This window comes from Canis lupus, chromosome 36 (assembly GCF_011100685.1).
Source record: "Canis lupus familiaris isolate Mischka breed German Shepherd chromosome 36, alternate assembly UU_Cfam_GSD_1.0, whole genome shotgun sequence".
Classification (NCBI taxonomy): domain Eukaryota; kingdom Metazoa; phylum Chordata; class Mammalia; order Carnivora; family Canidae; genus Canis; species Canis lupus.
In genome coordinates, this window is record NC_049257.1 from 13335873 (window position 1) to 13353766 (window position 17894).

The window sequence follows — 17894 nt, forward strand, 5'->3', positions numbered from 1 at the left end:
ATCTGCCCGGCCTGTCTTCAAACACAGCTGTTTAGAATGAACAAGGGCGCAGACGTGACGCTGAGCTCCAGGCCCTACGTGGGTACCAGCTGATGCGTATCGGATTCTGACTGCGCTTTGGCCTCGGCCAACAGGCCCGGTGCTGCTTTCTCGTGGGAGAGCCCGCGGCCCGCACCGTGATGGGGCCGGAAAAACCCCGGGAAGACGTGCGAAGGGGCGATTGCCATGAAGTAATGGTTGTCATCGTTCTCCCTCTTTCTGTAGGCTTCCACGGGCTTCTGCATCTCGTCCAGAGCAACAGCAAGAGGGAAATAATGTTCACCACCCACCCCACCTGTCCTGCTACCAGGACTCTTTCCTCACTCCCTCTCTCACCGCGTACCTCAAACGTCCTCTCTGCAGCCACAGTAATCATTCCCTTATTTTTTTAAAGATCATTTATTTATTCATGAGAGACAGACAGAGAGACAGAGATGCAGGCAGAGGGAGAAGCAGGCTCCTTGCAGGGAGCCCGTTGCGGGACTCGATCCCAGACCCCAGGATCACGACCTGAGCCGAAGGCAGATGCTCAACCACTGAGCCTTATTCTAATCATTCCCTTACTTACATGATAGAGCAGCCTGTGCTGGGCTGAGCGCTCACTATGTGTCAAACACGGCGCTAGACAAGCTGCAGAGATCGTCTCTCACCGTCATGGCAACGCACCGTCGGGTGTCCTTGGCTCCATTGGACAGGACCAGGCTCAGAGAGATTAGCCAGCTCACCCAGTGAAGGACACAGATCCAGCTACTGCTGCTTCCAGACCAGGTACGGAGGCTGGAGCAGCACGAGCAGCACCATTCCCACTTCCTCCCTAAATCTAAACATTATATACTGGCCAAGGGTTCCCTGTCTGAAAGAGGGAAATCCTATCGTTAATATCCTATGCATGTTCAGCCACAGTGACATAAAGCACAAATGTTTTCCTTGAAAAAAGACTAATGACCCTGTGCAGTAAATACATTCATTTTATCTTTTAATGTTTAATATAATATAATGAGAGAATGTAATATTAATGAATTCCTCCCATTAGGAAGTAATTGTGTTTATCACAGTGAAGAGGCTGGCAGGTGCCACCTTAAGTGTGTGATCAAAGTTAACATCACCGGTAAAGGCATCAATCAACATCACGTGCCTCTCAACACGATACACGAAGAACACAGCACCATCCCAAGGTATTCCCGTCAGAAAATGCATAAGCTAAATCTAATCACAAAGAAATATCAGACAAACCCAAACTGGAGCACCATCCTATAAAATAAGTGGCCTACAGTCTTCAAACATGTGACTGTTTCTATAAAAGAAAAATAAAAACGATTCCAGATTAAAGAAGACTAATGAAGACAACAACTAAGTGATTCTGAATTGGATTCTGGGCCAGACGAATGACAAACTGGCAAAACCTGCGTAAGATCTGAACTTGAATAATAGTATTATGGCGACGTTGACTTCCTGATTTTGATAATTATACTGTTAGGTAAAAGAATGCCCTTGGTTTTTAGGAAATATGCACTGAAATATAGATAGATAGATAGATAGATAGATAGATAGATAGATAGATAGATAGATAGATAGATTTTTACTGAAGTATATTTAAAGACAAAGTACATCATGGCAATAGATTTGAAATGTTTTCAAAGACAGTAAGAAATTTTTTGTGCTATTTCTGTAAACTTTTGAAGCTTAAAATTATTTCAAAATAAAAAGTAAAAAGAAAAAGGACAAAGTATGAACATACATTAAGTATCAAAGAAATAAGAACTGCAATATCCCTATATCCCTCCCCACTTATTCCTAAGCACATAAGAGAATCAAATGAAGCCAACTCCCCAGGTCCTTAACGTGAAATCAATCTTATAAGCCTGATACGAGAAATTCGGAGGCCCACAAATACTACTACCCTGCTTTTTCCAGTTCACAGTGGTTCCATCAAATTGCAGCAGTGATACAGTATCTCTTTCATTCTTCGCTTCCTTCCTTTCTTTCCCTCTTCCTTTTTAAATAGGTTCCACACCCCACGTGGAGCCCAACATGGGGCTTGAACTCACGACCCTGAGATCAAGACCGCAGCTGAGATCGAGCGTCAGACGCTTAACCAACTGAGCCACCCAGGCAACCAACTGAGCCACCCAGGCACCCAACTCTTTCTGATAGTGACTAATCAATTTCAAAATTGAGAAAATTCAAACAAAAATCCTCCAGCGATCCCTCTTCCCATGAAAACATAACCACCACCATAAAAAGAACTGCGCATTGCATTTCCCCCACTTCATCCCTTCTCTGGTCAATATGCTTTTTGGTTAAGCAGTCAGCATTTGGATATCTGTGGATGCCCTTTGCCCCTTTCCTGGCATCAGTGAGTTTTAGCTACAGAAAGTGTATCAACAGGAGTGTGAACGTGGTGACTCAAGGTCCGCATCATTAACCGAAAGCAGAGACACCAGCCGACTCTGACACTTAGATGCTCCTAGGGAAAATGCACACAGCCCTAAGCATCCGCATGCAAGTTTAGCAGAATGCTTTATACTCTGCCCCATTCAGTGAACCCAGTAGTGGAACAGCACATGCTCAAGCTCTCAAACCCCTAAAGATGGCTGGGGACAGGCCCCTAAAAAGTCATGTGAGGAGGAGTGATGGCTATGAAGCATTTTCTCATGCATGAGGATAAGTGAAAAGTCAAAAAGAAATGATAGCTGTACTTAACCTTGTTCTCAAGGGTCATGATCTGCATGTTCTCATTTAGAACTCCCAGAATGTCTTGTGGCCCAAGAAAATCAAATCTCATTACCTGTCACCACATGCCTGAGGTCCAACAGCATTTCCATTTCACAGACAGAAAAATTAGGGCAAAAGAAAATCAATTTGATCCCCTTCCTGTCTAAATCTGTGATTACATAAATATTTTTTATTTTAAATATCTAGCATAATTTTAAAACCAAATGAAACCAAACCAGAGGTTAAACTGTCTGTCAGGGGGAGAAAACCCAAAAGGACCAGATACTCTGCTTTCAGGAAGAAGACAAATATCTCTGATTTCTGCAATGACCACACACATACACACACACGTACACAATCATTGTATGCCGCTAAATTACCAGGAAAGCCACACTGGTCTATTTTTTTTTTTCCTGATTTAGAAGAATCCATCTGGATGAAGACAAGATCACCTACCCACATGGAATTCCATGGCCCCCAAACAGTGCTTCACATTCTGGCCAAACATGAATCTGACAGGCGTCTACCTCACACGCCAAAGGACAGCACTGGCGGGCTCCCTGGGGCTTCTTGAAAGCAGCTATAACTGGCCCCTCTCTCTTTTATTTTTTTTCCCTCTCTCTTTTAAAGATGAGAAATATTCATATTTTAAAAAACACACATATTGAAAAATTATCTCTTAATTTTTGTTACCATAAGGGAGGAGAAGCAGACACTGTTGCTTATGACAACAAATTTCCAATCGACACAAGTTGCCTAAATGTACAGAGAGCTGATCAACAGGCCCAGCTGTCATGTAAACAACAGTATATCAATAGACTGTCTGTTTTGATTTTTAAAACAACAAACCAAGGAGACAAAAATCAGCAACAAGTGGCATCTGAAGAACAGATGTACACCAGGAAACCAGAGTGTGATCAACCAGGAGGCGCCACAGCAAATAGGAAAGTAAGCAGCTGAGTAGATGTCAATAGTAGGTATCAATAAAGAGAAGTCCAAAAATGGATGACACAAATAACACAAAGACTCCCCTGTACCAACTTTCAAGTTGAATTTACTTACGTGCTGTAAGAGCCTAAGACAAGCACATCCTATGACAAAGGTTTCCAATGCTCATGGTGACTGAAATAATATTTACTTCCACGTGGCCAAGCCTGCCAGAGAAGTTTCAAGCAAGGAACAGCTTCCCAACATCATGCACCCCACACAGGGAGAAAGGTCTGCTGTTAACAGGAATCCTAGGAACAAGTGTACGCCCAGCATTTTGGGTACGTAAAAAACAGAGCTTAGGGTGGCTGTTCCTTGGTATACGCAAGCCGAAGAGTTCACTGGGTTAGCAAACATTTGTGGGCACTTGCTATGAGAGAGACATGCGCTGTGATCGATATTCTGGTCAGCATACCTCCCATGGAACCGATGGGCAAGGAATGGGGTGAGGCTGAGAGCCTAAGTGCGCTTGGAAACGAGAATGAGAACAGGAAAACAGCAGAACTTAATGAAGCAAGCTACAGCTATAGAGCAAGAATGATATTACCATTGGCTCCTCTTTCCTAGAAGACATTTAAAGAATTAATTTTTTAAAAAGATATTATTTATTTATTCCTGAGAGATACAGAGAGAGAGGCAGAGACACAGGCAGAGGGAGAAGCAGGCTCCATGCAGGGAGCCCGATTCGGGACTCGAACCCAGGACCCAGGGTCATGCCCTGAGCCGAAGGCAGACGCTCAACCACTGAGTCACCCAGGCACCCCTAAGGAATTAATTTATATTCTCCCTTTACTCTTCTCTGTGACTGAGATGTGTAGACATTTTCCATTCAAAGGGATGGACGACAAAACAAGCCCTGAGGTTTAAGTCTAAAATCCACGAGCAAGTAAACGGCAAAAGACACGCTTGAAAAATCACATCTCTCCAAATTCTAGCTACTTACTGTTTAAGATATGTGCAAAATGGGGTTTGGAGCGCCAAGCACGCTAATGTGCAAGAAATAATTTAAATATTTTTTTTAAAAAGAAAGAAAATAAAGCTGGAACCTGAAGAGCTTCTTCATTTTCTCAAAATGATAGAGTTTCAAGGAAAAGTACATGCTGGTGAGGAAAGTATAGGTGGTTCACTTGAGCTGGAGTGCACAGCATCAGGCTGGAAGTTGAAACGGTGCCAGGAATTCAAGGCTAAGGAGGTTGCCCTTTATTTGATAGGAACTTTATTTTTTCATTTATGTGTTTTTGGGGTCGCTTTCGTTTAATTTTGGGAACTTCTTTTAAGCAATGAAGTGACATGATCAGAGAGTTAATCTGGCAACAACACCTACAACAGATCAGAAAGGGGGAGCAGAATGGAGGGATTGCAACTGTCTGGTCAAAGCCAGGAGGAGAAGGTTCCAAGCACTGTGCTAGAGGACTCGGAGAGGGGCTAGACGGGAAGGACACGGGGGCAACGAGGTCTCAAACACAAAAATAATCCCAGCGCCCTGAGGTCGGGTGACTCAGCCAGAAACACAGAACACAGGAAGATTAGGTTTGGGAGGGCAGGGAACCCCCTTGGAAACTACACCTCAGAGGCCACCAGGCCGCTTGACAGGGCTGGTGGGGTGGGGGTGGGGGGCTGCAGCTCTGGGGAGAAAACAGGCCTTGCACACCCCCTCCAGGGGAACAGCTACCAGACGAGACCAGACAAAACTAGCAGAACAAGTCGAGACCAACAAAACTGTTCTCTGGGGATGGCACAAACGGAACAAGGCAACGCTCCGTAACAGCATTTTCCAACTCTGGCTAACACTTTAGGTGCCTGAGCGAAGCCCCATGCCAGGCTCGCCCAGCCCAGGGAGTCTCTCCTGGGTCCTCCTTGGGCCTTCTGTGCAGAGCCCTCAGACTGTGGTCGGGCACTGGTACTTTCTGTTGCCTCAAACTGAAGCTTTAGCTTTCCTGGGCCGCCCCTTGAGATGTGCCACTCTGATGGACCATCCGCCAATCTTTCCCTTTTCCCTCAGAGACATCCCGCAGACCAGCCCTGGCTCTGGTCTACGCAGTCAACACAGCAATCCCCCAGCCGCCACACGGGCCCACAGCCCAAAGAACTCTGCTGGGCCCCGGAGGGCCTCGGACACCTGGACAGAGAGGGTCATTTCTTAAAAACTACTTCCAAATTCGCTTCAAACAATGTGAAGACACCTGCTAAATGAACTCCATACAGAATGTTTTAGAAAAGGCAATGTCTGGAATGTAACATTCAGAGTTACTTAACCAAGGCATCATGAGATGCAATCTCTGATGCATATTTCTCTGCCAGTTTTATTTCAGAGCATACAACTCAGATTTATATCAGCTTTCCCCATAACTATTAAATATAAAAAAGGGGAAGGGGAGGAAGAGAACCTTCCTGTCTAAATCTGTGATTACATAAATATTTTTTATTTTAAATATCTAGCATAATTTTAAAACCAAATGAAACCAAACCAGAGGTTAAACTGTTAGGTTTCACACCATAATGAAATCAGTAACTACAAATAAATAAAACTCTGGATAAATACATAAACAAATGCAGTCACACACACCATCTAAAGAATCTAAAACCAAGAATGGAAAGTTTTTCAGATAATCATTAACATAATTTAGTTAACATACGGTAAATTACAAGAGGGGCCAGGGTCTTTTATAAGGAAAAGATTGACATCCCACAGATACTCAAGATAACCAATAAATCTGTTAATGAAATCAGAGTTGAAAAAATGACCATTAAAAACAAATTGGGGTTTTTGTTTCGTCATTTCAAACTGCTTAAAAATGACTTGCTCCTCTTCTGTGAAATTTCCAAAGGAAAGATACTCAAGGCTCTTTCCTCTCCAGTGTCCCAGCCTCGTCACAATCCCCTCTCCCCTCTGACCCTCTTTGAGCAAAGCTGATAAATGGAAAAATGAAATCATTCAAGCTGTTTCCACCAACACATAACAGCAAGCCGGAGATACCTGAAAGGCAAAATTCATCTCTCTGAGGAATCACTAATCAGATAACCTCTGAATAACGCATCCTGAGTATGTGACATTCTTTTTCCAGTGTTTCTGTGGGTCTCATTTCCCTGGGAGGGGGGCGGTGGGGAGCAGCCCTTGCTGGGTCACAAAGGCTAGTGGTGCTTACCTTTTTGGCTCTTTGGGCTATGTCTGGGGTTCTTGTAAGCAGCTTCTCAATCAGGTACTCTCTGTTCTGAAAAACAAATGTTCCCAACAGTTCAACACCAAATATCATACACAGAAATTCATAGTGATTTCAAAATAGCAGATCTATGTAGGTTTTTTAAGTATGTTACCTTGGCTTTCTGGAAGAATTTGCATTTTAAAAGTTCTGCGGCTGTGGGCCTGAAAGATCAATAATAAATTAGAGTTGAAACAATGACCACTCAATAAATACACTGCCTTGACGAAACAACCAAGTTCTAGAGTATTTCTGGAAAACCAGTTTCAGGAATAGCAAAACCAGAAACTAAATTAAATCATAAACGGGCTCTAAATAAAACCAGGGCTGATTTTCCAGTTCTTTCCAAATACCCCTACTGCAAAACACATAAGCTCCTGTAAGTTAAATATTTGGGGCATGATCAATTTTCCACCCTTCATCTTTACACCTCACTAAGTGAATTCAGTCTTTCTGAAAGGTGGCAGACTGACACGTCTGTGAGCTAAATTCCTGTATTTATTAAGAAGCTTTGCAAGGTGCAATATGACCCTGTCAAAGAAATTATAGTCTACTGAGTTCTATGATTCCCCAAGAACAGCAGTTACTACAAGGTGTCCACATCATGTGGACAAGCTCTGTCTGCCCACTGAGGGATCCTGTCTCAATTGTATATGCCCCACTTGTTTTCAGGCGGAGGGAAATGCTATGGTGATTCATAAAATGCAAACTCCTGTAAAAGCATTACCGGACTGGTCTGATTGTCTCCTCCTGATGCCATTTATCTTGTTTTTCTACCCTGGATTTCCTATAAACTAAAAATTAGGTCTAAAAACTTGACTAGGAGGCACGTGGGGGGCTCAGCAGTTGAGCGTCTGCCTTCGGCTCTGGTCGAGATCCCGAGGTCCTGGGATCAAGTTCAGTGTCAGGTTTCCCTCGGGAAGCCTGCTCCTCCCTCTGCCTGTGTCTCTGCCTCACTCTGTGTCTCTTGTTTTTTTCTTTTTTTTTTTTTTACTATTTTATTTATTTATTCATGAGGGACACAGAGAGAAGAGAGAGAGAGAGAGAGAGAGAGAGAGAGAGGCAGAGACACAGGCAGAGGGAGAAGGAGGCTCCATGCAGGGAGCCTGACGTGGGACTCGATCCCAGGTCTCCAGGATCATGCCCTGGGCTGAAGGCGGCGCTAAACTGCTGAGCCACCAGGGCTGCCCTCTGTGTCTCTTGTGAATAAATAAAATCTTTTAAAAATAAAAGTAAAAAAAAAAAAAAAAAAACCTGACCAGGCTGCATGAAGCATGTGGGGCGAGGCATGCTTCATAGATGACACCATGCACTCCTCCTACTGTATATCAGAAGCACATAATGTTAGGTTATCTCACTGGGAGTGATGCCAAGTTTTAACCAATGATCCCCTGCCCTGAGACCTCTCCACTGTAAGGGTATCCTGTGGGGTAACACTGTGGCCTTATAGGAGTGTTCTATTCCCTAAGGGTTTTAGCCTCTTTGTCTTAAATAATTATTTCAGAGCAGATAGTAGAATGCTGATTTTCTACTTCTATTATTCCTTCCACATCTATTAACTAGCATTCTTCCATATAGGACAGCTTCCTTCCTCAATAGTTTTCCTTCTAAAACAAACAGCCAAGCAGATAGAATCAGATACCTCTAGACTAGAAGATAATCAATAAGACAACTGTCCTCCTCTCTTCAAAAAGTCAGTGTCATAGAGGAAGAGGAGAGAAGTAAGAGGACTGTTGCAGATTAAAACAGACATAAATAAATAAATAAATAAATAAATAAATAAATAAATAAATAAATAAATAAATAAAAATAATAATAAATAAAACAGACTTAAAGAAACAAAACCAAATGCCATAAGTGACCCTTGTCTAAATCCTGCCATTGGAAGGCGAAAGGGGAGGAGCTATAAAAGACATTCGGAAATAAGTAGATATATGTGAATATGCTGGGTATGAAGGACATTTGAAGGAATTACTGGTTATTTTCTTAGGTGTGGAAAGGTATTGTGGTTATACAGGAACATGTTTTTATTTGTAGGGAAAGCAAGCTGAAACATTAAGTCTGTTACTTTCAAACTGTTCAGCAAATAAAATGTGGGGAAGCAGATACAGCAGATATGAAAAATGTTCATGATTGTTGCATCTAGCTGGTGCCATAGAAGGAAACACTGTACTGTTTTTTCACCCTTTTCTGTGTATTTAAATTTTTTCATAATAAAAAAATTGGGGAGCATTATTGAATAAGGTACACACATTATTATGTTGAGAGGGGTGCAAGTTTAAAAGGAGTCCTCAGATGTGAAAAGATTGGAAACCACCGCTTGGGAACCAGGCAACTCCATTAAAATGTGTCCAGAGACTGAACCCAAGCATACGGAAAAATTAGGAAAAGTCGTTAAGTACATGGCTGTCGAAACCATGTGAGTCTACAGGGGCCTTAAACTGCATTTCGGTGCAAAGAAGTTTTCTATTTAAATTGTTATTGCTCTTTTTCTCAGCTTCATGTGGAACACTGGCTAGAGGGACCTGACAAAGAACCCCAATCACCATAGCCACAGCAATAAACAGCTGTTAATTGCTAACTGCTTTGAGTAAATAAAGGTCTAAACAACAGGTGGGCCGCGATTTACATTTTGCGTGCCATATCCCCTCAGCGAGCTTGTTCAAATTCAATGAATTCGTACCTTGTTAAATGGGCTCCCTAGAACTAAAAATGATGCTGCTATTTTACATGATTTAACTTTGGTTGTTCACTTAATGTACACTCTTACTGATCGTGGGCAATGTTTTTGGCCTCGCACTACTCCAAACTCATCCTTCATTCCCTCTGTAAATATTTAGTAAGCAAATCCTGACAAATCCTGTGTCAGGATTTGTGCTAGGTGCCAGGCCTACAGTAGTGAACACGACAGACGCTGACACTACCTCCAACAACTTAGAATCTAGCAGACAAGAGTTAGCGTGTGTGGTTAGATGGGATGAGGCTGGTCAGAACATCAAACACGGGACTGGAGTTCCGGGGGAAGGGGAAGACCGCAGAGAAAACACACAGGACGACAGTCACGCCGTACTGAGCGAGACCCGGGGTCATGTTTGGCACCTCAGAACATGAAACAGAATTCTAAAACCCAAGAGGCACACCAAATAACTTGCACTTAACTCTTTTAAGTGAAAAGGAACCTAAGAAAATCAAGACTTGAGGCCACTGATTCGGTTAAATCCCTCATCACCCTTGGTCATGACGTACAGTCATCACAGCCCCCCAGCCAGACTCTCTGCTACATCTCTCTTCTTCATTCTAACCCATCGTCTACCTTGCTCCAGAGCTGGCTCTATAAAAACCCGATTCTTATCCATCCTAACAGATTTCAGTGGCCAGAGAGATGCTGGCTCCTCCATCTTCATTTCCCATGGCAACCCTTGCGAACTCTGTCCTCCAGCTACAGTGACACTCTCACCCTTCTCCTGCTCCTTATGACAAAGCACACACTGCATTTCTTCAAAAAATTTTGTAACTGACTGGCACAGCCTTGCTCATCAGTCAAGAACCACTTTACATGTCATCATCTTCAGAGCTACTTTGTTCGGCTCCTCCAAGTAGAATTCCCATTGCTCCCTACTCGGTGCTCACACACCCTTCTACCCACACTCCTGTTCTGGAATTATCTGTTCCTATGCCTTCCCGCCTCCACACCCCGCTAGGTTATAAGCCCTTTCAAGACAGGGACCACACAGTATTCATTCTTTTATATCCCCAATGTCCAACACAGACCAGAAAATTATCATAGCTCAATTTCCATACCATAACCAAATATGGGGTAGAAGTGATGCTACCAGACATTCGGACACAGAACCACAATTCTCTGAGCCAAATTTAGTCAACACCAAATTCTAAGCATCTGTTCAAGATAGTAGGGAACAGGATAACGATGTAATGAAAATAATATCCATGCTAACAAAAGAAAAAGAAAGGAAGAAAGAAAAGAAACAGGAAAAGAAAGAGAGAGGAAAGGGCTAAGTCCATGAGGTCCTGAAGTGGAGAGCCACAACACAAGCTTCCCTCGCTCCTCTGTACCCGGCCTCCTCCTTCCACACACTAAGGGTCAGGGGTAGGACCAAAACCGAGAGAGGACTGGGAAATGCAGACATACCTCAAGATACAGAGCTGGGGAGATACCTTCCCTTCCCTTCCTCATTTCTATGGTGGCCAAATCTATAAAGGGGAAAAGCATGCTACAGAGAAAACCCCCTTCTCTGCACTCTCCATTCTGAGCCTTCATCAATAAATACAATCACATAAGAAATGAGAAATGGTTTACAGGAGCTACATTCCTTCCTCTATAGGCTCAATATTTATATTAATAGGTTATACAGGTCATACAAAATAATAGGTCTACTCTATACAGAGAAGAACTAAACAGTAGATCCTCTGTGCGCTCAAATGCCATCAAGCGTCTATAGCTTTGGAGGTAGAACCGTACAAGTGCCGAGCTATCTCCATAAGAAAGTATGGGGAAGGGGATCCCTGGGTGGCTCAGTGGTTTAGCACCTGCCTTTGGTCCAGGGCGCGATCCTGGAGTCCCGGAATCGAGTCCCACATCGGGCTCCCTGCATGGAGCCTGCTTCTCCCTCTGTCTGTGTCTCTGCCTCTCTCTCTCTCTCTACGTCTATCATAAATAAATAAATAAATCTTAAAAAAAAAAAAAAAGAAAGAAAGTATGGGGAAGTGGAACTGAAAAGAACGAGGAAAATGAAGGAGGAAGAAAGTAATAGAAGGCATGAGAGAAGGTGAGGTACATGCTGCCCATCTGAATTTGGGGGTTTTGTGTTTTGTTCACTTGTTTGTTTTAGTTTTATGCTATAGCAACTACCAGTACAGGGTTAATATGGAGCCATCAATGGGGCCGGCCTCTGAGTGAGTAGCACATAAGAGAAGGAATCCTGCAAGCACAGTTATGTCTTACATGGCTGATAACATTTTCAAATAACGCAACATAATATAAATACAGACACTGCTGTACAAGGAAAGCTAAAATGCTATACCAGCAACCCAAATAATGGTATAGGCTATGAATGATGAATTCATTTTAAAATCCTTCAAAACAACGCAGTAGTCTGTAAGTACCAACATTCTCAGAAGAAAATCTCTTAAAGAATTCAATTAACACATATGGATGAACCAAAGTCCACTGAGACTTAAAATAATTTTCAAAGGATTCAGGATGAACATGATACAGTTTAAGTAGTTCTAACAATCTGTATTATAATTTTTAAAATCTCACTGACCTCAAGCAGAGTTGCATCTCTCACCCTATCCTCCCTTTAAAGGAAATATTCAAGTTTAATTCACGTATAATGAATTTATCATTGTGCTAGCCACCCTCTTGTTGCTCAAAGAAAATGCTGGCTCCTTTTATAGTTGCCATCCACATGAAGTACATAATCTACAGGATTATGGCTCATTTTTTTAAAGAAATAACTAAACATTCTGCTCTGCAAATATAAGCACCTCTCAGTCTATGCCAATGCAGAGACAGACTTGGATGAGGCAAATAGCTCTAACACCCCAGCTCTCTTTTATTAGGAAAGTTCAATGAGTTCTCAGGATTGGCAGAAAACACAGCTTCTTCTCAGCTAGCCTGAGGGCTCCTGCACAGGACTGGATCTGTTCTGGTCACTGTGATATGTTTCTATTCATTGCTAAAAAGGTACTCAGCTAGATCTGGATTTTGGTACCTGTCGGTTGCTTTCAGATTATAAGCTGATGATCTATATGGAAACTAAACAAAAATTATCAAAAATCTTGCATTTACTCCTCAACCCATTTGAATCTGGTTTGTTTCTGAAACACTCTTCAATAAGTCCAAATCACCCCCAAATTGCAAGCTCACAGTTGTTTCCAGTTGCTCAAGAAATATCAAATATGTAATACAGATCTGACACGGTGGATAGAAAGATATAAAGATGAATGACACAGGTTCTCCTTCTAAAAGACTTACAATCTTACGAGGAAATTGGATGTGTAAGTCAATAAATGCACAGAGGATGGTAAGTGTTACAAGAGACATCTCCTCAACATACTATAGAAAAACTAAGAGTTGCAATAATTCCACTTGGTCAGGAAGGAAACAGCAAATAACGAACAGCAAGCCCAATTCCCTGAATATTTAAGAACTCATAGGCACTATGCTACCCACATTTTTTTTTAATAAGATGTATTTATTTATTTTGAGAGAGAGCACACATGCAAAAGGGGTGGGGGACAAGGGGAGAGGGACTCTCAAGCAGACAGTGAGGACAGTACCTGACATGGGGCTGACAGTGCCTGAGATGGGGCTCGATCATACTACCTCAAGATTATGACCTGAGCCAAAACCAAGAGCCAGATGCTCAACCAACTGAGCTACCCAGAAGCCCCTATGCTATCCTCTCTTGGTGCATTACTGTATTCCATCTTCATGACAATCCAATGAAGTAGGTGCTATTAGACCCATTTACAGACTTAGGAAACTAAGTCATGTAGCTGATGAGAAAGTAGAGCTAGGAATCTCACCCAGATTTATCTAACTCTAAGGACATGGGGTCTTTCATGTAAGCATTAAAAGAGGGTAGAAGGGGGACAGAGGAAGAGGAAGAACCTTTAAACAACATAAATAAAGGCAGAGAAGACAGGAAATATTCATGGTTTCTTTCAGATTTGTGTAGCAATTAAATGTTTACTTAAGTAATGAATACATATTTTAAAACCGCATCCTATATAATAAATAGTTCAACGATATTGGTTTTTTTCCCATTCTCATGTTTCATGATTTTTTTTTCTTTTAAAGAAGAAATATAAATGGCCAACAGACACATGACAAGATCACTCATCATCAGAGAAATGCAAATCAAAATCACAAGGGGAACCGGGCTGGCTCAGCCAGTAGAACAATACGATGCTTGATCTAAGGGTTGTGAGTTTGAACCCCATGCTAGGGGAGAGTTTACTGGAAAAAATGAATTTAACTTAATTGAAAAAAAAAACACAATGAAATATCACCTTACACCTGTCAGAATGGCTAGTCAAGAAGATAAGAGACAAATGTTGGTGAGGATGTGGAGAAAAAGGAAACTTTGTGCTCTATTAGTGGGAATGCAAATTGGTACAGCCACAGTGGAAAAACAGTATGGAAGTTCCTCAAAAAATTAAAAACAGAATTACCATATGATCTAGTAATTCTATTACTGGGGATTTACCTAAGGAAAATCAAAGAAAACACTAATCCAAAAAGATAAATGCACAACCTATGTTTATTGTAGCATTATTAGCAATAGCCATGGTATGGAAGCAACTCAAGTGTCTATTGATAGATGAATGGATAAAGAAAATATGGTACATATATACAATGGAACACTATTCAGCCTTAAAAAGGAATGAGATTGGCCATTTGCAACAACATGGATGGACCTAGCAGATATAATGCTAAGTGAAATAAGTTAGAGAATGACAAATTCCATATGATTTCACTCATATGTAGAATCCAAGAAACAAACCAAACAAACAAACAAAACAGACTCTTAAATATAGAGAGCAAAATGATGGTTGCCAGAGGAAAGGTGGGTGGGGAGGATGGGTGAATAGGTGATGGGGATTAAGAGTACACTTACCGTGATAAGCACCAAGTAATGTATAGAGGTTTTGAATCATTATACTGTACACCTAAAACTGCTATAACACTGTCTGTTAATTATACTTCAATTTTTTAAAGAAAGAGTCCCCAGGAATTTGGTGCACCAATACTGTTTGTTATAGGGGACAGTTGCACAATAGTGAGATTAGATTAGATTATAACAAAAATATCTAAAATAAGTCCTTAAACTATTAATACTGGGCAGCCCCGGTGGCCCAGCAGTTGAGTGTCTGCCTGCAGCCCAGGGCGTGATCCTGAAGTCCCGGGATCAAGTCCCAAGTCGGGCTCCCCGCATGGAGCCTGCTCCTCCCTCTGCCTGTGTCTCTGCCTCTCTTTCTGTGTGTGTCTTTCATGAATAAATAAATAAAATCTTTAAAAAAAAACAAAACAAAACTATTAATACTTTGTAAACCAATAAGTTACTAAAAGAGTAATCTGAGGGGAAGACTTTGTAAGAATTCAAATATATGGTGCAAGGCTCTTTTGGAGAATTTTTTTTTTTTTTTTTTTAGGGTGGTGGGAACCTGATATTTGAGCTCATATAATAAATAACTCCTGGGAAGAATTTCAAGATTATTAAGAAATAAAGGAAAGTTTGTTAAATATAATGTATGACAACCTAATTTATTCTGACTAAACTACAAATTCCTAAAGAAATCTACTGCTGTATTATTAAAGTACACCAGCAATTCTATCCTACAGGATCTTTTTTCCAAAAGGGCTAGAATCGTGTGACATTACCCATCACCACCACTAGGTGGGATCTCAACTAGTTTGAGAATCCCAGAGACCATGAGCATTAACCCAGTGCCAACTGGGAAGACAGGTACCTCTCTCATAGGGCTCTGGAGGATGGAACTATTTCCTCGGTGATGCCAAAAATCACCAAAAAACAAAGGTAAGACAAGGAAGTGTTGCAGAACACAATCAGAATCTAAAAAGTACTTTCCCCCAACAGGAGTGTGAAGTAACCTTAATGAAAGATCGCTGTAACTTCAGAAGAAAAACAAGCCCTACAAATCAAACATAAAAGGCAACTAAAATGTTTAAGCAGAAATAGCCTGTTGGTGTGACAAAACAATTATCCCTTTTACAGGAAATAACGTCAAGGTGCTTGATAGCAAACAGTCTTTAGATCTAGCTCCACGAAAATGGTGCGTGATACAGAAAAGATTCAAAGCAAATGCAGTAAAATGTAAAGGAACCCAGAGAGTAGCTACAAAGAATGGGGTAAAATAATGGAAATTGTGTTTAATCTAGAGAAGGGTTGCCTACTCAAACAGCAGATTACTATGTAAAGATAAAGGCTTAAGTTTCATAAAGGATATAAGGATACTGGAATCCCTCCGAAAGCAGGGTACTTCGCGGAGAAAGAAAGCTTCAAAAGAGAAGCCAGTTTTTACGTCTTCAAATGTAAGTATCAACTCAAACCGTTGGGTGGATGAGGTGGCCAGTGACCCCAGAGGCCTCTCCAGATCTGTGGTCTCTGAGGACAGTACGCTAGGGCCGTGCCGCACACGACCAAGCTCTGCCAAGGGACTCTAGCCCGGCAAGGCCTGAGTGGCTCGCGTCATTAACATTCTTCTTTAAGTGATAAAAGACACACACGGCTATATTATCACCAGCCAGGGTATTTCAAAGTCACAGAAATAAAGAAGGAAGAAACAAACTCCAAAAACAGGGACACTACAGAGCAGGGCAGTAGCCCAAGAATAAAGAGGAGTGACACGCATGTTAACTTCAAACCATTTGCTTCTGTTTATATGATTAATGTTTCTAATGCAAAAATCTTAATCTTCTTTACTGATAATCTTTTAAACAGCACAACTTGTTCTGCAACTAAAAGGAAGCTCATGCAAAATTCAATAGCTCTGCCCGGTTTAGACTGGAGCTAGCAGGATATTCAAATCCTGAGAGGTCAGCTCAACCTACACAGTACGGAATAGGAGCTCGGCTTCTGAGTGCACCACTGCCAATTTCTTTTGATTTCTGTTTTCCTTCATTTCCTTTGATGACAGAGCCCACACCTAACAAACACAGTGAATCTCATTAGCACTAAAAATTTTCCTCCACCTCTCTCCCTCATCCTCACCCCTCTCCGTCTTGGATCCACCCTGTCTTCCACTAACAGGTTGGAAACCAGGGGCCAGAGCAGGATTTCCCTTGAACTCGAAGTACCTTTCAGGTGTCCTCACACAGCCTTTTCCCAGCCACAAACAGAGCTTTGTCGTGATTCAAACCAGGTCATTAACTCATCCACCACGTCTGACATACCTTTTAGAAGGATCTTTCTGAAGACACAGTGAAAGTAATTTCCTAAAGGACTTGCCGTACTTTTTCATCATTTCCTTATCCTCCACTCCTGTTTCTAAAGTGGGTGGATCATTTTGCAAAGTCAACATTAACACCTGCAGCAGAAACAAGCACCAAGACAGAATCAGTACAGCCACCACTACGGTCGAGTTTTTAATTTTTCACAAAAGCATTAATAAAGACCATCTTTGAGGAGGTGCTTTCCCGTGATTTTAACCTTCCAGAAAGCGTGAGCTGAAAAGTATTATTTCCCTTTGCAAATCTGTTCACGTGCCCTTTCACCTCTTTGTTATTCCATTGACAGAACTTATAAAATCTGTTCTGTGTGTTAAGAAGGATGTCCCAAAGCGGCCAGGACAGACGTCTGGGAACTGGCTCGCTCTCACACAGCCTCCTGGAGGAGCACGTAGCTCCAACACAGGCTTAGTGAAGGCTGGGGCTCTGGCTGGGAAAGTGGGGGGTAGTGAGGGGGGCTTGGCCCAGAGCGACAGGGAACGGTCCTGCGTACAGGTCATTCATAAATAGGAAGCCCCCCACCCGGAACTCCAGGCTTCTGTTAACACACTGCCAACCCTAAAAATAAATCCACAACATCCCAGAATGTAACACATGATTTCCCCCTTTTTTTAAATGAGAAAACCTACAGAATATTACTTAAAATGGAGACAGTAAGACACTGAAGTTAGCCAGAATGCGAGTTACTGAAGACCATAACTGTGGCAAAAGGCCACGTTGCTTTGGGAGGGGGACAAAATAAATGCAAAACACTGCTTCCAATCAAAAAGGTAAAAATTCCATTCATTCACAACATCAAAATTACTTGTTTAAAAAAAGAGTAGAATTTGTAGTATTGACCTATAAAAGGAATAAACCTCATTAATGCATAAATTGGCCTTAATTTATGCAAAAGTTATACATGCCAAGACTCCTTTCAAACACTTTCAGATGTGTGAATAGATGAAGGATTAAAG

At 41.8% G+C, this 17894-nt stretch overlaps 1 protein-coding gene across 8 annotated transcripts in view; it reads right to left on the reverse strand.

The window, feature by feature from the left end:
• The window catches only part of STK39 (serine/threonine kinase 39), a 291605-nt gene that overhangs the window by 170293 nt on the left and 103418 nt on the right, over positions 1-17894 (reverse strand). For all 8 annotated transcript variants that reach the window (XM_038584733.1, XM_038584728.1, XM_038584731.1 and 5 more), the window contains exons 8-10: positions 16885-17018; positions 7057-7105; positions 6888-6953 (exon numbers count right to left, since the gene is read on the reverse strand). In XM_038584733.1, the coding sequence (XP_038440661.1) occupies positions 6888-6953; positions 7057-7105; positions 16885-17018 (249 nt within the window). The remainder of the gene's footprint in view (positions 1-6887; positions 6954-7056; positions 7106-16884; positions 17019-17894) is intronic.